General features: G+C 56.1%; 1 protein-coding gene, 1 long non-coding RNA gene and 1 pseudogene across 4 annotated transcripts; 1 reads left to right on the top strand and 2 right to left on the bottom strand.

Annotated features, from left to right (window-relative positions):
* Nucleotides 1–2,201: 2,201 nt before the first annotated feature.
* Nucleotides 2,202–10,933, bottom strand: LOC128826336 (interferon-induced protein with tetratricopeptide repeats 5-like). Of its 2 annotated transcripts, none has more exons than XM_054009609.1 (2): nt 6,578–9,035; nt 2,202–4,208 (listed from the first exon to the last, which is right to left on the bottom strand). In XM_054009609.1, exons 1-2 carry the CDS (start codon nt 6,580–6,582, stop codon nt 2,849–2,851), a joined length of 1,365 nt encoding a protein of 454 aa, XP_053865584.1. In that variant the 5' UTR covers nt 6,583–9,035; the 3' UTR covers nt 2,202–2,848. The 2 variants fall into 2 exon arrangements, 1 of the variants encoding a protein (XP_053865584.1); XR_008442844.1 differs by lacking the exon at nt 6,578–9,035 and adding an exon at nt 10,809–10,933 and having other exon boundaries at nt 4,118–4,208.
* LOC128826516 (uncharacterized) lies at nt 4,478–21,432 on the top strand. 2 transcript variants are annotated; one of them, XR_008442856.1, is made up of 3 exons: nt 4,478–5,166; nt 20,510–20,643; nt 21,122–21,432. It is a non-coding gene; the product is annotated as an uncharacterized LOC128826516 (long non-coding RNA). The 2 variants fall into 2 exon arrangements; XR_008442852.1 differs by having other exon boundaries at nt 4,478–5,206.
* LOC128826441 (C-type lectin-like) lies at nt 14,132–24,004 on the bottom strand (annotated as a pseudogene).
* Nucleotides 24,005–25,886: the final 1,882 nt, after the last annotated feature.

The raw sequence follows: 25,886 nt of genomic DNA, 5'->3' as shown, positions 1-25,886 counted from the left end.
GGATGCTATTACAAAGCGGTTCAGCTATATTCACCTCTTGGACCGAATCCTGTGCTCCACTTAGAACTAAATCAAGCAGGTAGAAGCACTCCTCCCAGACTCTAGGGAGATGGGGATAACAATCTCGGCGCAGAAGGAATTATGGTCCTTTTATCCTGTTTGGATTCTCGGGGGCAAAGATTCCTAAACACAAGCCAGAAATGCGCAGGACTAACCTGGGTTCGCTCTAATGCACATCTCTAGCGGGCGTATTTCAGCAGCTCTAGCACCTAAGATGGCAACATGTTTTTTTGTGTATGGTTCTTTGTTTTAACCTTGTAAATAATGCTGTGATTTCTTTTTCCTGGTTCATAAATCCTAGTTTACTAGAGAAATGTCTACAAGTGTTGTCTTTGGTGGGAGATCTAAGGTGCAAATTGAGCTGGGTGTCCGTGACGGGTCCTTTGTGAGTGAGACTAACCTGAATATTTTGTGATCCTTGGTGTAAAGCGACCACGTACCACAGAGCAAGCTGGCCTGGGTGGCGAGCCTCCCGCCCTGACACAGAGGGTGGCTCAGGCCTGCATTGCCCTCTAGGCCCTGCCCTCACCCGCCACGCTGCCAATGAGTGATGTTTTCCGCAGCCACTTTGGCTGCTGTCTCCCATTACTCTCAGTGGGGTGACGTCAGCCAGAAGCCGTCTCGGTATAAGGGGGCTGCTGGCCCCCCACGGGAACTGAGTGGGGTTGTTTGGCTGCCCTGTCCCAGTACTGGGAAAGGACCATGGAGAAATCAGCATCCAGAGACTGAGTCCCTGGGGCCAATGCTCCAGGACAGGCTGATTGACAGGGCGGTCAGGCCAAGGAGGGAGTCAGAAGCCCGGGGTCCCGTCCTGTGTGAGCTGGAGTTGCCTGACCCAGGGCAGGGCTGAGCTAAGGGGAGGGCGGGGCTGGAGCCGGAGCAGCCCCGGGGTGGGCGGGGCTGGAGCCGGAGCAGCCCTCGGGGGTGGAGGGGTTGTGGCGTGCTGGAGCTGTGGATCTGCGCCCCGTCCCCTCCAGCACCCCCCGACAGGGGAAACCTGCCAGTTCCCACCCCCTCACTCGCACCCAGCCTGCCCTGGCTGTCTGCTGATCCCTTCATCGCAGCGCAAAGGGGTCCATGGTGTTTGGACGCGCCTGGCCAGTCAGCAGCGCTGCGGCGAGCCTGTTCCCCTGCACCTGATGGGGTCCCTGTGCCTGAGGGGTTGGAGCACACAGGACCCCGGGAGGACTTTTGAACATGCCAGGTAAGGAGCCTTTACCCACGCCTCTGCCCCATCCCTTTGTCCACCTCACCCACCCGGGAGCTTAGGGTCCTTTATGGTAATCCATTGAGTGCCCAGCAGACCTCAAAGATACCCCGTTAGCTGCCTAAGCTTCTATGGCCGCTTTTCAATAGTGCTAGCAGTGTCCACCGAGAACAATGGAGAATCGGCCTCACCCCACCCCCATTGGGAACAATCAGGGCCGGTACAATCCATTAGGCGACCTAGGCGAGTAAGATGGGGGCGGCACGCAGGGGAACTCCCCGCCCCGGCTCACCACTGCTCCACCTCCTCCCCTGAGCACACCGCCCCGCTCTGCTTCTCTCCGTCCCAGGCTTGCGGCGCCAGGGAGGCGGGAGAAGTGGAGCGGCGACAGCGTGCTCAGGGAGGAGGCGGAGCAGACGTGAGCTGGGGCGGGGAGCTGCCACACAGCTCCTCGGGCCGGGGGGAGCTGCCGCGGTGGGGGGGGGCCCTCAGGGTGGAGGGGGGTGGGGAGCTGCTGTAGGGGTGGGCGCCTTAGGGCGGAGTGGAGAGATGCCACAGGGCTTGGGGGGCGGGGTGCAAGGTGGAAATTTCGCCTAGGGCACGAAACATCCTTGCACCTGCCCTGAGAACAATAGAGCATTCCACCGCACCCCATCCCCTGAGAATAGTGCAGGGGGCTCGGACCCCAGCTGAGAACGACGGGAGCTGCTGGGTGCTGAGCTATTGGGTCAATCTGGACACTCATTTCCACCAAGTCAACTTCCGAAACTCCAGCCTTGGCTCCTGCGCTATCAGTGACTGTCCCGGTGCTTTACTGTGAGCTGGACGTGCCCGTGTGCTGCTCACCCCGATGCAACCGAAGGGCAGGGAAAGGAACGTTCCAAGATGGTGGAATTGATTTATTTCTGTTTTCTCAGTTACTTTTATTATAAATGAAATAAAAACATAGCAGATCCCTGACAAGCTGGGGGTGAAGGTGCCATGTAAATGTGAGTTATTGTCAGTGAGAGGTGCAGAAAGCAAAGATGGGACTCATGATATAGACACACGACAGGCCCTCAGCTATGCAGATAGAAGAACTCAAGGCTGTTTGAAGAAACTCCACACCTATTTGCTGTGTGGAGGTTAGAAGGCAGCAGAGCTGGCAGGTAGGTTTGCTTAGAGACAAGGATGGTCGCACCGTCCCCTCTGGGTAGAAACAGCTGCTCAGGATCAGAAGCTAAACTCTCCTCTGCGGTGATGCTTACAAAACACTGGACAGTGGCTGGGTAGCTGGTGGGCTGAGCCCACTGTCCATTTTGCTGACCAGTATCGTCTGCCTGTGCTCCCCCGTCTGTCTGCTGGTTCCCTCCTGTTGTCTCTGGTCGCAGACTGTAGGCGCAATGGGGTCCTGGTCCATGTCTGGGCTCCTAGGCGCTATCACAATACAGGTAGCTAATGATAATTATAAGAAGCAACAGCAGCATGTGCCGTGGTGTGAACTATTCCGGGGGCCCAGAATCATTTGCAACACGAATGCCATTGTTACACAGCTGGGGAAAGTGACTCACTTCAGACAGTGTGTCCAGGGAAGGGAAAGGATCACATATTTTCTCTACATCTCCAGTCTCCTGCTCTGTTGCTGCCAGCAGTGGATCTCCCCTTGTACCGTGGAGTTTCAGTCTGTTGAATGAAGTCATGTATGTCCTCAGCCTCAGCGGTTTGGGAGCTCTGCTGGAATTCTCCTGCCACCTCTTCCAACCTGGTTTTCAGTTGTTGCCTCTCCGGATAGTCGTCTGGAATGGCGAAACCTGCTTTGTACATCTCAGCTGCCTCCCGCAGTGACTTCTGCTTGTAGAAGAGGAAATCCCCCCAGTGACGGTAGACGGCCTGCTGACACTTCTTGCTGAGGCTGGGCATTTCACTCATGAGATTGAGATAAATCTCTTCTTGGTAGTGAGGTGTATTTTCTCCATACACTTCAGCTAAAGCCAGCTTTGAAAATACAGAGACTGGATCTTTCTGCAAAGCCTTTTTGAAGGCCTCAATAGCTGCTGCCAATATTTCTCCTCTGCCTGACTTGGCCTCCTCCAGTTGTTTCTTGTAGCAGACGCCAAGGTCATAGTGAAGGAGATGATAATCGGGGTTCAGAGATATTGCTCGCTGTAGGATAGAGATTGTTTTTTCTACGAATTCTCGTTGAAAGAACATGGCTGCATTTCTCAGGACCTCAGGGTCCAGGCTATTCTGGACAACATCTTCTAAGAGGGCTTCTGCTTGCTGTCTATTCACGCTCTTAAAGATCTTGGCTAAATACACCTTAGCTTCATAGTTTTGCTGCTGTTCACGGATAATGGCGCCCAACTTCTCTCTGGCAGCATTCCGAGATGCAGAATTGCGTGAGTGAGTCCATGATGCAAAGGCTGCGATTGCCAAACCACCAAGAAACTCCCCATTTGCTTCGTCTTCTCTCAATGCCATTTGGAAACACTCTGTTGCTTCTCTGCCATTGCGGAAGCCTGCTGCCAGGAGAGACCAGCCTTTCTGTGCATGTATCTCAGGGATCTGAGCTGCATATGGAGAGCGGCTCTTCAGGGAGCTGCAGATCTTTCTAACCTTGTCCAGGTAAAGCTCAACCAAATCATAGTGGGCCAAGTGATAATAGAGCCAGGCGTAGTTTCCGTAAATGACCAGGACCTGCCGGGGGAAGTTATCTGGGTGATCTCTTTGCAGAATCTCCTCGGCTTCTCTAAGGCTTTGCAGAGCGTCTTCATATTGCCCTTGCAGGTGGTAGAGATAAGCCTGCATGGCAAGGAGCACGGGCTGGTTCTGGTAGTGAGTGTGGGCAATCCTGAGAGTCAGAGTTTGGAGGATGTGAGTTGCATCTACCTTGTCTCTGATTTCAAAGTTCCAGGTGAAGTGGCACTGGAGGGCCTGCAGCTTCTCCTTCAGGCGCAGGGGGCTGCAAAGAGAGGGGGAAATGAGACTCCATCTGGGCTGAATGAGTTTCCACTGCACGCTGCAATCATCCCCACCACTATGACAGGGAGCGACACTGCCCCCCACCTCCAGTGAGCTCCCCACTGCAGGTACCCCCTCCAACACCCCGAACTGTGCCCCCGTTCCCTCCCCCTCCCCACCCGGCAGTGTCCTCTTTCTGGGAACAAGCATCGCACTGAATAATAGAACAACCCCCACCCCCCGCCTTGCTCGACACACCGCCTCCCCCGCCCCTTGTGTAGATCAATCTCTGATAATTTTCATATAACTTTACATTGTGCCTCTTCGTATAACCTTGTGGTGGGTCTACCCACGTGTGACCTCTGTTTTCATGGGACTTTGTATCAAAGCCTCATTTAGAAACTTTGCATTGCCCTTGGTATAATATTATAGCCCCTAAGGATAGAATAAGATAGAAGAAAAAATTCTTTTTGCTAGCAGTAAAACAAGAGCTCTCCCCGCCCCCACTCTTAATCAATTGCCCTGTTGAATGAATGAGGTGTGGATGAGCAAGGCATGGAAGGCAGCACCTCCAGCCAGCCTCAACTGTTGGAGAGGGGCTGGGAGCCAGACCCAAGGACAATAAAACGTGTCAAGTGGGCTCATTAAAGACAAGCAGACATACCGACGGCCTCGGGGGTTAGAAGCAAGCACCTTCTTTTGGAAACACCCTCTTTGCAGCATTGGGACAACACTCAAAAGAAAGCAGCACAAAGGACCAATGGACACAGACACAGAGTCTGAATCTGGTATAGATTTGCATAAGAGGAAAGCTGCTATAAAAGTGAGGTGTCTTGCAGAGGACCCCAGGTCTCGTCTTGTCAACATGGGAGCATCGATCCGGATCGGCAGAAGCCCGGCTCCACCCCCTCCCCCATCTAACTCACCTGGCCAGTGAAGTTAAGGGGAGCAACTAATTGGTAACAACAAGACGGAGTGTGTTTGTGTGTGTGTGTGAGTGTAAGTGTAATATATTATATGCATATAACAGTGTTAATGAATACATGTATTACTAATAAATGTGGCATTTTGCCTTATTCCCCCTGAAAAGATCCTGTGCAGTACTTTAAGTACAACATTTGCTAGACACGACGACACCCCCCCCCGCCTTGCTAGACACCCCGACCCCCCCGCCCCTTGCTAGACACATCAACGCCCCCCCGCCCCTTGCTAGACACATCGACACCCCCCCGCCTTGCTAGACACACCGCCTCCCCCACCCCTTGCTAGACACATCGACAGCCCCCCGCCTTGCTAGACACCCCGACCCCCCCGCCCCTTGCTAGACACATCAACACCCCCCCGCCTTGCTAGACACCCCGCCCCCCCCGCCCCTTGCTAGACACCACGACACTCCCCCCCGCCTTGCTAGACACCCCGCCCCCCCACCCCTTGCTAGACACATCGACACCCCCCCCGCCTTGCTAGAGAGACTGACCGCCCCCCCCCCAAGCTCTGGTCTGGGGCCGGTGCCCTGCGCTGAGGGGGTGACGTGGTCTCAGTCCAGGCTGAGCGTTCACAAGAGCCCCCCCGCCCCCTTCTGCAAGCAGTTGGTTTCCCCTCCCTGCAGCCTCCTCCTCCATCGCTCCGTTCTCCTGCTGCCTCTTCTCGCTGCATCTCCCGGGCGGGTCCAGCCCCCTGGCTGCCCCTTGGCTCCAGCCCCCCGGGGATCGGAGTTAATCCCCCCCCTGGTTTGTGCGGAGGGGAGCGGGAGTTAAGGCTGGTGCCTAGTCTGGTAACAGCCACGTGGATGTTTAAAACCACAACAGAGAGATGTTTCAGAGTAGCAGCCGTGTTAGTCTGTATCCGTAAAAAGAACAGGAGTACTTGTGGCACCTTAGAGACTAACAAATGTATTAGAGCATAAGCTTTCGTGGACTACAGCCCACTTCTTCGGATGCATGTATGCATCCGAAGAAGTGGGCTGTAGTCCACGAAAGCTTATGCTCTAATACATTTGTTAGTCTCTAAGGTGCCACAAGTACTCCTGTTATTCTTACAACAGGGAGAGGGGACGGGCGGGGTCTCTCACCGGCTCCTCGGTTGATGCGGAGTGAAGCCGGAGTGAGCGCTGGCCAGAGCGGGGAGTTCTCCGGGAAGTGACAGCAAGGTGAGCTCCCAGGGTGAGGTATAAACAGTGCCCTGCTCTAGCCCTGTGAGTCACCAGCCTGGAGCATCAACAGGCTGCAAATGACCCCAGATTCACCCCGCCCCAGAGGTAGAAAAGCCGGAGATGGACAGCCCAAGAAATGCGCAGAGGGGTGGGAAGGTGTCTGGATTGAGCCCTTGCTGGAAATGCCCCCCCCCGCCCAGCAACCCCAATGCTCCTACCTCATTGCGATCTGCTGAGTCCCCAGCCCAGCCAGGGAGGTGACGGCTCCTGTCACTGCACTGGGTTTCTTCCCGAGCTGGAGAAGTGCCCGGTTCTGGGAGAGACCCGAGTTCTGTCTGGGGCCAGAACGGACTGTGTCTGCTCGGACCCCCCTGCCCTTTTATAGCCAGCCTGGGCTGCGGGCTGGGGAGCTCACGGGGCTGGCTGGGGAACTGAAAGCGAGAGTGAGCTGGGGGAAAGGAAACTGAACCTTAACTTTCAGCTCCACTTGTCATCTTCAGTTTCCACTCTGCCTGACTTGCCACCTGCAGCTCCCTGGGTGACATGGGACTGGTTACAGGGTGTGTGTGTGTGTGTGTGTGTTTGTGTCTCTACGCACACACGTTTGCACACATACAATCCTGCCCTGGGTTTCCCTGCACACAGACAGGTCACTCACCATTACCACACCGGAGTGCACTCCCTGTTACGCACCCAATCAACTCCACAGCCCCGTGGGGTGACCAGGTTGGCCGTATCCCAGCCTCCGGCCAGCCCTTCCCCGCCACCTTTGGGTGTTCGTGTCGCCCGGGTGGGAACAGCCTGCACTGCCCTGAGCACAGGGGCTGCGGTTGTGTGCAGAGGATGGGGCCCATAGCACAGAGGAGCTCTCCCTCATTCACTTCAAGGTACCTGCCCAGGGCAGTGGGCAGCCCGGCTCGTGCTGTGTGGCACAGTTGGCAGCCTGTCCCCGCCCCCGGCACGGGGCACTTAGCAGTGAGGAGCAGAGGGAAATGACTGAGGCAGGGTGATTAGCAAAATGTGAGCACTTTGTACCTGTTAGAGCAAAAAAGGTCAACTATTTGCCTATAAGCCCAGCTGTTATATCAGGAGCAACGACTGTTTCTGCAAAACACGCGCTGCAGCCTTCTGTGCAGCAAGATTATGTGATAACACAAGGCGGCCAAACCACCAGCCTAGGTGAGACAGACAGGCACTGCCATTTCAGTCTAACATATGCCTCAGAGTGGAGTGCGGGCGGGGGGGAAAGGGGGTGGCTGTGGAAAGAAGCGATGAGTTCAAGCAAATGTTAAACCGCATCCTGTTATGTATCCATTCCCTTGCCTCTCTCTCAATCTGCATACAAGGCCTTTTGAAATGTTCCTTCCGCGTAGGCGTATCAGGTATGCATGCTAAGTTGTTTGTTGCTAGGTATAAAAAGGCTTGCTCCGCACTTGTAAGGGGCTCTCTCTCTGGCATTAGCCGAGGAGAGCGCCCACTCAGCTGACTGGTCAATAAAAACTTAAAGCCGTCTTCTAGACTCCCGTGCCTCCTTGGGGTAATTGGGCAGCTCCAGGGGGAAATGAGCCCATTTGGCTAACATACCTGCTCCCCCAGGTCTCCTCCTCCTCCCCGATCCCTCCCCCAGCTTTATCTGTGCAGGGGGTGATTTTCAAAAGTGCCCCCCTGATTTAGATGTCCAGGCCCCGTTGGCTGCCAGCGTGATCCATGCTCCTCAATCACTTCAGTGCTTTTGAAAATGCCTCCCCCACATAAAAATCAAACCCTCTGAAGTGAGGAAATAATAGTCGGGTTCCCTTTGCAGCCTCATCTCTGCCCTTTGCACCACCGCAGGCTGGTGCACTCTTGAATTACACGATCACGTTCTATCTCCGTGGGGCCCTGCCTGGTTCGCTGCGCTGTGGGGACACTGTGGGGTCTCTTCTGTTCAGTCCTATGTAGGTTCTTACCCTCTGCTCCTCCCTGCAGTGTCTGGGCTCGGTCTGGCTGTGCATTAACCACTGTCACTATCACCTGGCCCGTGTTTGGGTTCTCTGCTCCCCAGAGGAGAACTAAGTGTCTTGTTTCCATACGGTTTTTTGAAAGATACATTTTGTTTTGTTTCAGAAGGTGTGGGATGTGAGGGGGGACGGCCGGTGGCTAGTTGCTATTTCTGACGAATAGGGAGGAGCTGGCTGTGAATCTGAAGGTGGAAGGCAACTTGGGGGAAAGTGACCACAGAGTTTGTGATCCTGGGGGAAGGAAGGAGGGGGAGCAGCAGCATAAAGACAATACACTTAAAAAGCCGATTTCAACAAACTCGGGGACTCGTTTGCCTGGTTCTCTGCCCTCGATCGGGGGGGGGGGGGGGGACTCTCCCATCATTGAGGGGTGAGGGGGGAACAGCCAGCACCCTAGGGCCACACCTAGAGCAACTGATTTAAAGAGGCTGCAAAGACGCGGTCGCTTTTTGTTGGGGGGTGTCAGTGCCTGAGGCCTGGGCGTGCGAGGGTTAACGGGCCCTGACCTGCTCCCAGCTGAGAGTCCCTTGCTGGAGATGCACAAAAGGCTCCTTAAAGACACAAATCCCATCATGTCCTGTGTGCTCCCCAGCCCTGGTCACACGAGGCTCTCAGAGCAGCCTGAGGCCTTGCCAGCCGAGTGCATTCGCCCCAGAGTGGGGCAGGCTGGCACGGGGTGGGGGCTGCCAGCCGAGTGCATTCGCCCCAGAGTGGGGCAGGCTGGCAGGGGGGTGGGGGCTGCCAGCCGAGTGCATTCGCCCCAGAGTGGGGCAGGCTGGCAGGGGGGTGGGGGCTGCCAGCCGAGTGCATTCGCCCCAGAGTGGGGCAGGCTGGCAGGGGGGTGGGGGCTGCCAGCCGAGTGCATTCGCCCCAGAGTGGGGCAGGCTGGCAGGGGGTGGGGGCTGCCAGCCGAGTGCATTCGCCCCAGAGTGGGGCAGGCTGGCAGGGGGTGGGGGCTGCCAGCCGAGTGCATTCGCCCCAGAGTGGGGCAGGCTGGCAGGGGGTGGGGGCTGCCAGCCGAGTGCATTCGCCCCAGAGTGGGGCAGGCTGGCGGGGGGGGTGGGGGCTGCCAGCCGAGTTCATTCGCCCCAGAGTGGGGCAGGCTGGCGGGGGGGGTGGGGGCTGCCAGCCGAGTGCATTCGCCCCAGAGTGGGGCAGGCTGGCACGGGGGTGGGGGCTGCCAGCCGAGTGCATTCGCCCCAGAGTGGGGCAGGCTGGCGGGGGGGTGGGGGCTGCCAGCCGAGTGCATTCGCCCCAGAGTGGGGCAGGCTGGCAGGGGGTGGGGGCTGCCAGCCGAGTGCATTCGCCCCAGAGTGGGGCAGGCTGGCAGGGGGTGGGGGCTGCCAGCCGAGTGCATTCGCCCCAGAGTGGGGCAGGCTGGCAGGGGGGTGGGGGCTGCCAGCCGAGTGCATTCGCCCCAGAGTGGGGCAGGCTGGCGGGGGGGTGGGGGCTGCCAGCCGAGTTCATTCGCCCCAGAGTGGGGCAGGCTGGCGGGGGGGGTGGGGGCTGCCAGCCGAGTGCATTCGCCCCAGAGTGGGGCAGGCTGGCGGGGGGGTGGGGGCTGCCAGCCGAGTGCATTCGCCCCAGAGTGGGGCAGGCTGGCGGGGGGGTGGGGGCTGCCAGCCGAGTGCATTCGCCCCAGAGTGGGGCAGGCTGGCGGGGGGGTGGGGGCTGCCAGCCGAGTGCATTCGCCCCAGAGTGGGGCAGGCTGGCGGGGGGGGTGGGGGCTGCCAGCCGAGTGCATTCGCCCCAGAGTGGGGCAGGCTGGCGGGGGGGTGGGGGCTGCCAGCCGAGTGCATTCGCCCCAGAGTGGGGCAGGCTGGCGGGGGGGGTGGGGGCTGCCAGCCGAGTGCATTCGCCCCAGAGTGGGGCAGGCTGGCGGGGGGGTGGGGGCTGCCAGCCGAGTGCATTCGCCCCAGAGTGGGGCAGGCTGGCGGGGGGGGTGGGGGCTGCCAGCCGAGTGCATTCGCCCCAGAGTGGGGCAGGCTGGCGGGGGGGTGGGGGCTGCCAGCCGAGTGCATTCGCCCCAGAGTGGGGCAGGCTGGCGGGGGGGTGGGGGCTGCCAGCCGAGTTCATTCGCCCCAGAGTGGGGCAGGCTGGCGGGGGGGGTGGGGGCTGCCAGCCGAGTGCATTCGCCCCAGAGTGGGGCAGGCTGGCACGGGGGTGGGGGCTGCCAGCCGAGTGCATTCGCCCCAGAGTGGGGCAGGCTGGCACGGGGGTGGGGGCTGCCAGCCGAGTGCATTCGCCCCAGAGTGGGGCAGGCTGGCACGGGGGTGGAGGCTGCCAGCCGAGTGCATTCGCCCCAGAGTGGGGCAGGCTGGCTGGTGGGTGGGGGCTGCCAGCCGAGTGCATTCGCCCCAGAGTGGGGCATGCTGGCGGGTGGGTGGGGGCTGCCAGCCGAGTGCATTCGCCCCAGAGTGGGGCATGCTGGCAGGGGGTGGGGGCTCACCACAGCCCGCTGCGTTTCCTGGCCCTGCTCTTCCTGTTTTCTCACAGCCCCTTTAGGTTTCATTTCTCTGAGTTTCAGCTTCCTGACCCCTTGCAAGAAGAGCTGGCAGGCGCCCAGGACGGGGGGGGGGGCAACAGCAGAGACATCAACAACCCTCCCCTCTGTGAACTCCCCCCGCCCACTGTGCATTCTCACCACTCACACGCATGCTCCCTGAGAACACATCTCCCCCCCATCCCCCCGCCACTGCTGTGCTGGGGCTGATCCTGGCTCTGTGGGGCCCTGCAGAGGGTTGCAGGGGTTGGGGGGATAGAAGCAGGGCTGCGTCTGCCCCTCATGCCTGGTCTCTGCAGGGTTCAGTCACTGGGGGGCCTGGCTGGTGGGAGGGAGCCTTGTTCCCCACAGGCCTGTTAACCCTCCCAACCCCTCCCTGTTGTCAGCGCCCAGTGGTTATGTGCAGGGAGTGAATGAGCTCTTCCCTGACATCTAGTGATGGGCTGGGGGAAAAGACTCCTGTGTTTACATGAGTACATAAAAGGTTGTTACAAGGAGGAGGGAGAAAAACGTTTTTCTTACCTCTGAGGATAGGCTAAGAAGCAATGGGCTTAAATTGCAGCAAGGGAGCAACTGTCAGGGTGGTTAAGCACTGGAATAAATTGCCCAGGGAGGTTGTGGAATCTCCATCACTGGAGATTTTTAAGAGCAGGTTGGACAAACACCTGTCAGGGATGGTGTAGATCAGTGGTCTCCAAAATGGGGTGCGCAAGACCATCCATTGGGGGCCACGGCCGGAGGAGCGCCATGGGAGCAAACAGGGCAGCGCAATGCTCCTCGGGCCGCGCCACCCTGTTAGCTCTGGCAATGCCCTGCCGCGCCGTCCTGTTAGCTCCCGCGGCGCTCCTCCAGCCACGCCGCCCTGTTTGTTCCCGTAGCGCTCCTCCGGCCACGCCGCCCTGTTAGCGCCCACAGCGCTCCTCCGGCCGTGGCCCCCAATGGATGCATGTCCCGGGGGTGGGAGGTGAACCCACATGAAGGCCCCTCTGAGCTCTGGGTCTTTGTTGGCCAACCGTAAGTGGGGTGCAGTGGAGGGAGAGGGGAGCGATGTACTAACGGGACATTCATTCCTCAGACTTTCCCACCACAATATGGGAAACTGAGGCAAAGGGCACTGCCCTTTCGTGGTGTGGGGTCGCGTTGGCTGATGATCACACGTGTTTGAATGAGGTTGTGGTGTTTTTCCAAACTAATGCTGGGTTCCCTGTCCCCTTCAATAGCAGTTCTCTTTGGTTACACACAGACTCCGTGCCTATGGGTGGGGAAGTCTCTTGGAAACACCCGGGATGGTGTTAAGTTTTCCCAGGTTACTGGGTGGGGGCTCGAGCTGGTTGTTTGTGGCAGTGTTAAGCGGGACCCCTAGATACTGAACCCGGCCCTTGGTGCTGCAACTCCCCCTGGCAGAAGGGTGAAGTTACATTGTGGTAGGCCACGCCTAGAGGCCCCACTCACGTCAGGGTCTGTTGTATTAATTTGGATGGAATAGTTGGGCCAAAGGTGTTAACTACTCCTGAGGGAATTCTGCGCCAAAAAAATAAAAAGTCTGTGCACAGTATTTTAAAATTCAGCAAATGTTATTTGTCAATAAATAAATGCGGCTGATCTAGCGTGGCCGTGGGGAGCACAGGCCACTGGCTGCACAGAAGTGGGAGATCACGCTGCAGCGCCCCCCCCAACCTCTCAGGACAGGACTCGGCAGTGAGGTTGCTCCGGACCCTGATACAGCACAAGGGCTGGACCTCCCCAGAACACCCCAGTGCCCTGCCCCTCTGCACCAGACACACCAGGTGTGGGTAGGCAGGCTCTGCCCAGCGGGATCCAAGTGTGGAGGGGCTTAGTGTGGGGGGATCCAGCTGTGGGGTGAGAGGTTTCTGTGTGGGGCAGTCTGGTTGTGGGTGGCTCAGTGGGGGATCTGGATGCATAGGGGCTCATTGGTGGGTTCCAGGCGCGGGGGAAATGGGACTCTCCAGGGTGGTTGGGGCTCAGCAGAGGGGGCTGGGTGTGGGAGGCTCAGCGGGGGAGGGGCGGGGGGTTGGGTGCAGGGGAGCTGGGGCTCATTCGGGTGGTCCAGGTGCAGAGGGGGTGGGGCTCATTACCGGGCTCCTGCTGTCCTCCCGCCCCTGCTTCCCCATCCTCTTCTCTTTCCCACTGCCCTATCCCCTCCCAACCCCCTCCTTCCCCACTGTCCCTTTCCCACACCACGCCACCTCGCCCCCCTTGCCCTGCTCCACTGTGGGCATTCAGTACTGTACAGAAAACAGGATGGCTCCCAGCCCACGGAAAGGGAGCGCAAGTGGCACTAGGACCCAGGAAGAAGCATCCGGCTCCAAAGTCGGCAGAGCTCAGGGACAGCCTCTTTCAGACATGCAGCTCCGCGCTCGCTCACAGAAATGGGGGGTGGGAGGGAGCAGTGGCATGTAACCCCATGTGCCCCCCACCTCACCTCTGTTTGGGGGAAAATCCTCCAAAATTTCACCCCTCCCCAGCACCCCCCCCCCCTTTCTGCAGGGAAGCAAAGACATTTAGTGTAGGGGGGGGCGGAGGCGGGGGAAGCGGACGGGGGCATATTTTCTGCACACACAGTGGTGCAGAATTCCCCCAGGAGTAGTAACATAACCCAGTCACTGTCCAACACTGACCAGCTGGAAACAAGGTCCAGGGGGTGGTATTCAGCGACCTCACACTGCTTAGTACCATGCTTCCAGCTCTGTAGGACAATGATGTTTACACAACAGCTGGACACGGCCCTGCTTTGAGGAGCTCAGGGTCTGAGTGGAGAGGAGACCAGGAGGAGATGGGTGGGCCAGAAGAGAGGAAACTCGGTTATTGCAGATATCTGGAGGAAAACCAAGTCATTTCTGTTATCCAAAAGGCCAGACCCATCCTGCCTCCCTCTGGGGGTCTCCGTCCTCTCCTCCACTGGGATCTGGGCGGTTCAGGACACAGGCAGAGGGGGCTGGATGGACGCCTCTATGCGGGGCCAGGAATGGGACAGAGGAGACACACACAGAACTACATGCTCAGGAGAGTTTATTCTTGTCGTGGGCTGCAGCCACTGAGGGGAAGAGGGGGAAGGGGCAGGCGTGTAACTAGAACAGAGACACTTGGGGGAAGAGAGTTTGCAGCTGGGGAAGTGAGATCTGGTCTCTCAGGGAGGGAGGGGACAGGCCCTCGATGCAGCAAAGGCATTGGAAAGTCTGGGCCGTTGTCTGATCACAGCCAAGGAGCCCAGTTCTTTTGCATCCCAGGCACTGAGCTCCCCCTTCAGGCGCAGGCGTGTGACTCCCCTCGCTAGGGTCGATACTTGCAAACGTAGCCGTTTTGCGTATGACAGACTTTATCATTCCAGTTCTTAAAATCTAGAAGGTAAAACAGAAATCACTGGGGCGGGGGAAGGGCGAGTGGGGCCATTCCTGCCCTTACAGTGACCCCCCCCATGCACCCTGCTGAGAGAAGGCCCCCAGCTCCTGGGCATGAGGCTGTGAGGAAGAGGAGGCTGGAGATGAAGCCCCATGTGCCTCAGACAGAGACAGGCTCCATCGCTCCCTGAGGGACGCTGTGTCAGCGTGACAGTGGGAGACCCTCTTCTATTGTGCTGGAATGTGTCTGATGAGAGCACGACGGGGCCTCTTGGTGCTAGGTGCTGTGCATGCACACACCGACAGACAGTCCCTGCCCCAGAGAGCGCACAGTCTAAATAGACAAGAGGTAGAAGGGGAAACTGAGGCCCACAGAGGGGAAGTGACTTGCCCAAGGTCACCAGCAGATCAGTGGCGGGGCTGGGAATAGAACACGCAGACTCGTGAGCATCGGAGGGTGGGCAGGGCCGTGTGACTAGCAGGGCCCATGAAGAATGAGTCACTCATGAATTAGCAAGTGAGCTTTCCCTGTTCAGCCAGCTCTCCGTCCTATTGTCAGTGAATGGGGTGAGACCTTCAGCCCTGCTCCACTCCGCATGCCACTCCAGCAACACGGACAGCCAGAAAATGGCTTACATGGCCAGCTGGGGGTTCCTCTTGCGTAGGGGAACCCAGAAGAGAGACAGCTGCCCTGCCCAGTCCTGGCCTCCCCAGCATAGGGGACAGGCTGGGATATGGCTGAAGCCCCTGTGCTCTGGCCATCCAGGTTTTTACTGCCACTGTTAGAGCAGCCCTGAGGCTGCTCTAAATTGCCCTGGGGCCAAAATAGCCCCCGTCTGCCTCCAGAATCAGGGTGCCAAAGGCACCAACGGAAGAACCCGTACCCCGCCTGCATATCACCTAGTGGGCAATAGCCATGCTTGGGTCTTTCCCTTTAACTGATCGTCTGGGGCCAAATGTACGGTGTGGCCCGCCACTGACTGGAGCTGAGTCTCAAACTGGGACACATGGGGGGAGGAATTTTTGGGTGAGATCAGGGGAGAGAGAGCGGTAGTGTGAGCTGCGGGAGAGAGGCAGGGTGACAGGACAGGAGGCCACCTCCGCAGAGAGAGCTGGGGTGTGTGGCCAGGGTCCTGACTTGCCTCCTTTGTTGGTGCATATGTGTTTGAGCATCTGCTTACCCTCGTAGCTCAGCAGCTCCACACAGTACTCGACACCATGATCATTGTTTGGTTCCCCGGTGTTCCAAGCTTTGTAGTAATACCGGGAGCCATCGGTCCACCTCCAGCGTCTGTACTGCAGAGACGAGGGAGAAAAGTCTTAGGGTCCCCAAAAGAAGAGACCTTGGTGACAAGGCACCAAAGAAACACCTAAACCCAACACAGAAGTGCCCCACTCAGGCAGTGGGAGAGTCGGGGAAGGGCCGTGGGGCAGTGGTGGGGAGAGGCCAGCTCAGGGGGATGGGACCTGGAGACGCTGATCTAATAGTAACATTTAGCTAGGTTTCAGAGTAGCAGCTGTGTTAGTCTGTATCCGCAAAAAGAACAGGAGTACTTGTGGCACCTTAGAGACTAACAAATTTATTAGAGCATAAGCTTTCGTGGACTACAGCCCACTTCTTGCATCCAAAGAAGTGGGCTGTAGTCCACGAAAGCTTATGCTCTAATAAATTTGTTAGTCTCTAAGGTGCCACAAGTACTCCTGTTCTTTTTACTTAGCTAGGGTTACCATCCGTCTGGGTTTCCCCGGACATGTCCGGCTTTTTCAGCCTTAAATGGCCGTCCGGGGGGAGATTTCTAATCAAGTAGAAATGTCCGGGATTTCCCCCTTCCCCTCATGCGGAGTGCGGCGCGGCTGATTGGACGCCTGGCCTGATTGAAAGCCGCTCGCAGCCACTGGGGCCTCTAACAGCCAGAGTCCCTCCCCCCCCCACACACAGAGCAGCGCGGCAGTGTTTGATTCCACGTGGAGCCTGTATTTCTCCCTCTGCCGGGTGAGTGGGGGGAGCAGGGCAGGCGGGTGGCGGTGTGTGTGTGTAGAGGCTGCAGGGGCAGGGCAGGCAGGGGGATGCAGAGGCTGCAGGGGCAGGGCAGGCAGGGGGATGCAGAGGCTGCAGGGCGAGTGGGGAGCAGGGGGCACAGAGGCTGCAGGGCGAGTGGGGAGCAGGGGGCACAGAGGCTGCAGGGCGAGTGGGGAGCAGGGGGCACAGAGGCTGCAGGGTGAGTGGGGAGCAGGGGGCGCAGAGGCTGCAGGGGCTGGGGGGTGCAGAGGCTGCAGGGCGAGTGGGGAGCAGGGGGCACAGAGGCTGCAGGGCGAGTGGGGAGCAGGGGGCGCAGAGGCTGCAGGGGCGGGGGGGTGCAGAGGCTGCAGGGCGAGTGGGGAGCAGGGGGCACAGAGGCTGCAGGGCGAGTGGGGAGCAGGGGGCACAGAGGCTGCAGGGCGAGTGGGGAGCAGGGGGCACAGAGGCTGCAGGGTGAGTGGGGAGCAGGGGGCGCAGAGGCTGCAGGGGCTGGGGGGTGCAGAGGCTGCAGGGCGAGTGGGGAGCAGGGGGCACAGAGGCTGCAGGGCGAGTGGGGAGCAGGGGGCGCAGAGGCTGCAGGGGCGGGGGGGTGCAGAGGCTGCAGGGCGAGTGGGGAGCAGGGGGCACAGAGGCTGCAGGGGCTGGGAGGTGCAGAGGCTGCAGGGCGAGTGGGGAGCAGGGGTCACAGAGGCTGCAGGGGCGGGGGGGTGCAGAGGCTGCAGGGCGTGGAGGAGCAGGGCAGGCAAGGGCATAGGGGCTGCGGGGCGAGTGGGGAGCAGGGAAGCACTTAGCAACCCCCAACCAAGATCAGAGCTGGAGGGAGGAGAGGGAATGCGGGGTGCTCACAAGAGGGGGCAGAGTTGGGGCAGGGACTTTGGGGAAGGGTTGGAATGGGAGCGGAGAAGGAGTGGGATTGGGGTGGGGCTGGGGGCGGGGAAGGGGCGGAGTTGGGGCAGGGCCGGGGGCAGGGCCGGGGCCCCGTGGAGTGTCCTCTTTTTTAAATGTTTGAATATGGTAACCCTAACTTAGCACATGTACTTCACCATCTCCCTTCCAAGCTCTTTGCCTGTATTAACAAATCTCCGCACCATGACGCAGTCACTCTGGAGTGTGTTCTAGTCCCTAGTGGGCACAGCCCGCCGGGGGCACTGGTGGTTTTAAGGTGGTTGATCTCGTCCTGTGTAAGCAAAATAAAAGTGCGTCTGTGATGGAGACGCTGGATGGATCAGTGAATGGGACACGGGGCCTTTCCCCCTCTAGTGGGCTCAGCGTCAGCCTGGCCCCAAGTTAGCAGGACTGACTAGCGCAGTAGAATCAGAGAAGGGGACATGGAGCCTTTCACCTCTAGGGGTGCTGGCTCTGGCCTGGCCTCAGCTCATGCGGGGACTCACTGGCTTCGTGGGTCAGAGAACTGGATCCAATCCATTGCCAGGCCGGGGGGAGCTGGAGGGCTGAGGACACTAGAGAAAGGGATACAGAGCCCCTCACTCCTCCTGCACTGGGTCCAGCCCAGCCTCCAGTCCGGGGCGGGGGATCCAGGGGCTGAGTCTGTGGGTGCTATTTGGGGAGCCTCCTGACCCCAGAGCCTCCCTGGCAGGGGGAGGGAAAGGAAACAGATGGAGACAAAGCTTCAGATGGAGGTTGATAAGTTCACGCAGGGGTCGTGTTGCCGGCCATAGCACAGGCTGGACTCGGTGACCCCGGAGGTTCTTTCCAGTTCGATGTTCATAATGGCTCCTTCGCCCCCTGGGGCCCCTTCCCAGCCTGGGACTGCTCCCCCTTCGTGTCCCTGCCCTAAGGAGCTGGGGGCTCTCCTACGGAGAACCAGGTGGGGACGGGATCCCCAAGCTGAGGGAGCGACCAGCAGTGATGGTGCAGCGCAGAGATCAAGGGGGAGCAGAGACTCAAGTCTTGGGCAGGAAAAAGTGGCTAGAAAACTTGGTGAGAGTCGAGTGGAGACGGGATGTGGGGTGCACGGGGAGGGCACGGCACATTGCATGAGCTGGAAGGGGGAAGGGAGACAGGGCAGTAGCTGGAGAGGTCAAAGGTCGGTTTGATGATGGGGGAGAGCAGGGCCTGGCTGTATTTAGAAGGGAAAAGCCAAAGGGGAGTCGGAGCTTATGGTAGGATGGAATTGGAAGGGGTGCGGGAGGGCAGGGGTTAAAGGTGGAGTGCAGATGGGAGACCCTGGGAGCGGGGGAGGGAGATCCTGGCAGCCCCTATGAAGGGCTCATGGGACATGGTCTCTGCACAGCCCCTGGGAAACAGAGTCATGGGGCGGGGAGGGAGCAGCTGCCAGAGGCAAAGCAGGCTCTGGGCACTCACTTTCCGGGGGTCGTGGAGTCCGATCCAGACGTTATCCTTGAAGTGTGACTCCCTGATGTATCTGGCCACCATGGTCCCTTCTGCCTCAGTGAGAATGGAGGCGAGATGGGCCCCCTTGTGGTGATACTGACACTGGACCTGCAGCAGGGACATCAGTGAGGCCTGTTACCTCCCTGCAAGAGGACGCTGTTTGGCACAGGTGGGGGCGTTCCCCACCAGGCTGCAGCAGGAGCAGGGATGGCTGTGAGGGGAGAGAGCCCCCTCTCGGTGCCTCTTCCCGAGCCCCAGGGCCTCCACCAGTCACATCACTTCTGCAGCCTCCCCACCCCACCTCTGCAATGATTCACCCCGGGGCCAATGGTGATGTCACCAAACCCCTTCAGCCCCTGCCCACTAACCCTCCCTGCCCGGTGGACCCCTGAGAAGAGTCTCGTACCTCAGCCTCCGACCAGGACACTTTTTCAGGGAAGAACGCATAGCATCGACCTTGGTAGAACAGCCAGTCACTGGGACAGGACGTGGCCCCAATTCCTGATCCGAGAGAGGGGATGGGACGGGGAGAGAGAACAGTGTGGTGAGAGGCTGTTTCGGAGAAGAGAATCGGAGCAGAGCTGCTGGCTGTCATCCTTCCAGCTTCTCCGGATCTCCCCAAATCCCGTGAACGTTTGCCCTCTGTCAAAATGGCCACTATCTCCTATGACTTTCAATGAGGCTGAAGCCACTCAGTTAAAACAGCTGCCACTCCCTTGCCACCTTTGTCAGTAGCAGTGTGGCTGTCCTACTGAAAATTACCACTGTCTCCTTTCCTGAGGGGACAGGAGCTGGGCCGTCCTCAGTGAAGATGGTCACCTCCTATCTTCTGTGCAGGACCACTGGGGGACCTGATGGGGAGGGGAAGTAGCAACACGGTTGAATCAAAGTACACAGGCGACATGGGGGTGAGGATGGGGAGCACTCCTGGAGGGTGGGTGAGGTCCCAGAGGACTGGAGAAGGGCAAACATAGCACCTGTCTTTAAAAAGGGGAACAAAGAAGATCTGGGAAATTATAGACCAGTAGCCTAACTTGGATACCTGGGAAGAGACCGGAACAAATTATGAAACAATCCATTTGTAAGCATCTAGAGCAGTGGTTCCCAAACTTTAACAACCTGTGAACCCCTTTCATTAAAATGTCAAGTCTCGCGAACCCCCGCCTCAAAATGAATATTTCCAGGGATTTTCTCCTTTACCTGAATATAAATTATAAAAGCAGTGATCTTGGAAATATAAAATTTGTTTTTATGACATGCTTATTACATACTATTATTAATTATTGTTTATCATTACAGTATTTTTATTACATTATGAAAATTGCAATGCTCTTCCAAGATCTCGCTTTCATAGCTTGTATCACTTTGAATAAGCCTGTTATAAGACAAAGCTCCTACGTTTCATCAAGGAGTATCAGATGTGAAACAGCAGGAAGGTATTTAAGAAGCCAACTCAACGAGTTCCTCCTACACAAGCATTCAGGTCTTGAGCAGTCCAGGCAAACAACGCACGTTACAACAAACCTTAAACTTGTTCTTCATAATAATTTTAAAAACAAGACTAGCTACTATTTAATTTTAAAAACAGCAAAAAATATCCACCCCTCTTTCTATTTCTTATAAGGAGTCTTGAAGTTTGATAGCTATGCTTGCTTTCATCTGCTTAGCTCTTGGAAGTCCAGGGGCTCCAGGCCGCTGGCCCCATGCTGCCCGGGGTCCCTAGGGACAGCTCTGTCCACCATTAGGGAATTTTTTCCTGAGAACCCCCTGTAACATTTCATGAACCCCCAGGGCTTCTCGAACCCCAGTTTGGGAACCATTGCTTTAGAGGATAATTGGGTTATAAGTAAAAGCCAGCATGGAATTATCAAGATCATATTATGCCAAGCCAACCTCATTTCCTTCTTTAACAGGGTTACTGGCCCCGTGACGCTGTGGAAGTTGTAGACTTGACAGATCTTGATTTTAGTAATGCTTTTGACACAGTCCCACATGATCGTCTCATAAGCAAACTATGGAACTGTGATCCAGATGAAATTACTATAAGGTGGGTGCCCAACCAGTTGAAAGACCATACTCAAAGAGTAATTATCAATGCTTTGCTGTCAAAGAGAGTAACATATCTAGTGAGGCCATCAGGGGTCTGTCCTGGGTGTGGTACTATACAACATTTTCATTAATGACTTGGATAATGTAGTGGAAAGTACGCCTATAAATTTTATGGATGACACCAAGCTAGGAGGGGTTGCTAGCACTTTGGAGGACAGGATTAGAATTCAAATGGCCTTAACAAAGAGCAGATTTGGTTGGAAATCAACAAGATGAAATTCAATAAAGACAGGTGCAAAGTATTTCACTTAGGAAGGAAAAAATCAAATGCACAACTACAAAATGGGGAATAACTAACTTGGTGGTAGTACTGTTGAAAAGGTTCTGGGGGTTATAGTGGATCAGAAATTGAATATGAGTCAACAATGTGATGCAGTGGACAAAAAGGCTAATATCATTGTGGGGTGTGTTAACAGGAGTGTTGTATGGAAGACACAGGAGGTCATTGTCCCACTCTTCTCGGCTCTGGTGAGGTCTCAGCTGGAATGTTCAGGTCTGGGTGCCGCACTTTCAGAAAAACGTGGATAAGATGGAGAGTTTCCAGAGGACAGCAACAAAAATTATAAAAGTTTTAGAAAACCTGCCCTATGAGAATAATGGGCATGTTTAGTCTACAGAAAAGAAGACTGAGGGGGAACCAGACAATCAGAGATCCTAGAAATCTGTTTGCTGTGGAAAAATGTGGATTTTGCATTTTTTACAGAGAATCTTTAGTTTTTACATTTTGTGAAAAAATAAAAATATATATTAACTATTAAATAAGTTTTATTGAAAGTACCAGTGCCACTTATGCAATGCATGCAACCTCCCCCTCTTGTGGTTGATTTTTGAATGTGCTTTAAATTTACATAGCTAAACATACTCCAATAAACTACTTCCGGCGTATAGATCTTACTGAATGGCATATAGGGGTTTGTGTTTTAATGCATTTCAAATTTCACTGCAGCCTCCAGATGTGAGTAATTAAAGTTATGAAAAGATGCCAAAAACTTTAAAAATCACCCCTAAAGATCAAGTCACTGAGTTGGAAGGACAAATTTCACGTTGATGGTAATGTGCTGTTCTGTTCTGTATGCGGCAAGGCTGTAGATAATGTTCAAAGGCAGACAACTGTAGAACACATGGAAAGCACTAAACATGAGCTGAATGAAAAGACGCAAAACCGAGTCTGAAACAGCAGGGTCATCGACAACAGCAATGGAACAATGCACTGTGACTGGATCATTCCATCGTTTTACAACTGTAAATATATCAGAAAAACGTGTTCAACTGATACCTATATATATTGTGGCTAGGGAAACTAAAGTTCAGCATTTAATTATAATCACAGAAAAACACAGATTTTTATATTTTTCTTTAGCTGAGAATTTTTTTTATCCTGGAAAACTAGGATCCCTCCTGGAACAGTCTTCACATCTGTTAAGGGCTGTTCTAAAGAGGATGGTGATCAATTGTTCTCCATGTCCACTGAGGGTAGGACAAGAAGGAATTGGCTTAATCCGCAGCAAGAGAGATTTAGGTTAGATATTAGGAAAAAATTGCTAACTCCCAGAGTAGTTAAACTCTGGAATAGGCATCCAAGTGTGTTTGTGGATTCCCTGTCACTGGAGGTTTTTAAGAACAGGTTGGACAAATACCTGCCAGGAACTATGTAGATTTACTTGGTCCTGCCTCAGTGTGGGGGGCTGGACAAGGTGACCTCTGGAGGTCCCTTCCAGCCCTACATTTCTATGATTCTCTGATAGCTGAGGGCCTCTCGGCTTGGGCAGATGCTGAACCGCTGGCTGGGGTCTGGATTGATAGATTTGGTGGGGAAGGGGCTCTGGGGACCCAGCTGTGATGGCTGCTCCAACATGGTGGGGCTGGGGCCTCTGAGTGAAATGGATTCACTTCCCATCCAGGGCAAACAGAGCCTGGGGTCTCCAGCTCCGAGGGGCCAGGCAGGGACTCACCTTCCAGCGAGGGGTTAAAGATCAGGCAGCCGAGGAGGCAGAGGCCGAAGTAGGTGACTGGTCCCATCTTCTCTCTTCTCCTGGTGAGAAAACGCACAAGGGAGATGTTGCATGACAGCCTGAGACAGCCCCTGGAGCAACCCCGCTCCCATCCCTCGTGGGCATTTCAGTTCTTTGGAGCAGAGGCTGTTTGCTAAAGGGCCTGGCCGGGCTGGAAGGGCCCCGAGAGGGATCCCGTCCCCCAGCCCGAGGGGATGCAGCTTGGAGCCCATGTCCCTGGTTCCGAAGGGCCCTTCTGCCTCTAACCCTCACCGAGCCGTGCCCCAGGGACAGAACTGGACACCCGGCAGGGAGCCAGGTCCCAGCTCCTCAGTGACTGGGCTCTGCAAGCCACACTGCCAGGGACTCCCCGAACCAGGGCTGCAGATAGGGAGGAGCTGGGGGGCAGCAGGGAGGCCAGGCCAACTCAGAGGCAACAGGGTCCCAGGCAACAGGGTCCTGTTTACAGAGCAAAGTGGTTCTCGTAAGGGGCATTTGCCATCTCCCACTGTCCCTCTCTCCCCAGTGCTGGGACTGGCAGGTCCCCACAGTAGCCACCTACATGGAACGTGGAGGGAGGGCACAGGTGGGAGGAGGGAAGAGTTTGGAAGAGGCCCCAGTGCCACCAGGATGGAGGCCAGTCTGTGTGCACAGGGCTGGAATGCCAGCTGCAGGTGCAGCACCTCTGCAATAGTTCTCTGACTAGAGACCAGTTCAGTGTTAGAAACATGGAGCCTCTCGTATTATCACCCAGCACCTGGTACATGAGACACCCACTGACCCCACCCCGGGGCCTTTCCCCCACTAACAGGTGTTTGAATCACACTCATATTTCCAGCTCCAGGGTGATCGAGTGTCTGGGAAGCCAACACTGTGTCTGGGATGCGGGGAGGGGTGATAGTTACTGCACCTCGTGGTGGGGGCTGGGATCCCCATGGCACCATGACTGGGAGAAGGGGTCCAATGGGAGAGCCGCCCGGCAGAGTGATGCTCCATTGGGGACTGGACACAGGACTGGTGGGAGGGGCAGGGCGCTCGGCATGGCTCCGCAGGCATTAGGGTGCCACCTGCAGGGCTGTGCTGGGTGGGAGGAAGGGGTGAGACAGAGACGGTCCCAGGGTCAGAGGACGCAGAGGGCAAGCCTGCCCACGCACCCCAGTAGTGGATCCTCAGCCACCCGGAGCAGAAGGAGGAAGAAGCTGGAGGAAGCTCTGAAGGGTCTCACCTGATTGTCTCTCTGCGTAGCTGCTCTGGTGTAAGGTCGGATCAAGTGCAGCCTGCATGGGACACTGGCCGTGCCTGGGGCATTTGTAGACCAGTCTGGGGAGGGGACCAGGTGTCAACACTGAACATGCAAATCTGTCCAGATGGCAGATACAAACATTTAATGCCCAGGCATACAGATAAGAGGAGCCACAACCCACCCATCTGCTGGGCTGTGAGCAGGAGGAGGCACTTGGCAGGGCTCAGATAACAGATAAAATAAAAGCTGTCCCCTCCCCCCTCACCTGGCAGCGCTGAGATCAGTGTGGCTGTAGGGAGCCCTCGTGCCCTGGCCCTGACTGGCCCAACTGCTCACGTCTGTCTTGTCCAATGGAAAGTTCTGGGCAGATCCCCAGGGTGTGTAAATCAGCTGGAAGATCCTTCTTGAACTGTGGGCACCAGAACTGGACACAGGATTCCAGCAGCTGTTGGCTGTTGCACCACTGCCAAACACAGGGGAAAAAACCCTCTCCACTGCTAAACCAGATTCCCCTGTTTGTGCATCCCAGGATTGCACGAGCCTTTTTGGCCACAGCGTTGTGCTGGGAGCTCATGTTCAACTGATTATCCATCGCCACCCCCAAATCTTTCACAGAGTCGCTGCTTCCCAGGATAGAGTCCCCCATCCTGTAAGTCTGGCCCATGTTCTTTCCTCCTAGATGTCGACATTTACATTTAGCTGTACTACAACCCAGATCAATGACCTGTCCTCTTCATTATTTGCCAGGTCCCGCAACAGACTTTTTTGCAAATTGCAAATACAATTAACATCCTGGTCTTCAAAGATTTGCCTCAGAAATGTTTTCCTCAGCAAATATTGATTCACAGTTTACTGCCATTCCTGGAACCTGTATTCAGCCCCTGCACAGCTAGCCAGCTTTACTGCTCACCCCGACTATCGCATGTCACAGAATAAATATGATCAACTCCCATAAGCCAATAGCTGTGGGGACCAGTTGACCCTCTGGCCCATTTTGCAGCTGTTGAACCCTCCTTAGTGATGGTCAGACACCCAGAAGTTCAGTGAAAGCCACCAACGGGTGGGGCAGAGCCAAAATATCTAAACATTTTGGGCCTCACTGTGGGACCCTCGGCAGCCGCAGTCTCAGGCAGCGTGGGGATAGAGGGGCTCTACAAGGGTCCTTATTTGTCTCACATAGAAGGTCTAGCTGAGAGCTGCAGTTTCACTCATTTGCTCCAGTTCTCTTTCAACACGGAGAGTGGGATTGCTCGGCCGAGCCTTTAGCGCTGCCCCATATTCCCACATGGGCGCTGCCTGGGAACAGGGGGCTGTAGGAGAGGGTGGGATGTGGGGCAGCAGCTCTCAGATAGCATTATACCGTGGTCTCTTCTTAAGAGGGAGACCCACTCATGAACCCCGATCAGCGCTACCCCATTGTAACTCTAGCTAGGACCCCTTGTATAGAGCGGGGCGGAATTTTTTATTCAAATTATTGTTGTGATGAAAAATGCAGATGCAGGTCAACGGCAACAATTCCTGAACCCCGGTCAATTCTGGATCATGGTTTTGTTGGATTACAATGAATACATTTTGGAAATGTCGAAACATTTTGACTTTCCATTTGAGAAAGCCATTTTGGCATTTCATTGAGTTTTATTTTACAGAAACCTTAAAAAAGGTTTGAAAACATCAAGAATTAAATGAAACAAAATGTTTTTGTTTTGCCAGAGACTCAATTTTTTTCCTTTTGGTTTTTCAGTTCAGTCACTGAACCGAAATACGAATTATTTGGACATCTCTACCCGGTCCTCAGGGCCAAGCTGGCAGCAAAATCTGCAGCAAGGTTCCTCCCTCTTCAATTTCTGCAGCGCTCCTGTGGGACAGGCTGGAGATTCTGTGGCAGAGTCACCGGTCTCTCGGAAACGCAGGTTTCCATTGAATTCAGCAGGAAGGTGAAGAACCAGC

The sequence above is a fragment of the Malaclemys terrapin genome, chromosome 1 (genome assembly GCF_027887155.1).
Source record: "Malaclemys terrapin pileata isolate rMalTer1 chromosome 1, rMalTer1.hap1, whole genome shotgun sequence".
NCBI lineage: Eukaryota > Metazoa > Chordata > Testudines > Emydidae > Malaclemys > Malaclemys terrapin.
The sequence above is the reverse complement of the archived record's forward strand: the minus strand, read 5'-3'. Positions and strand labels throughout refer to the sequence as shown.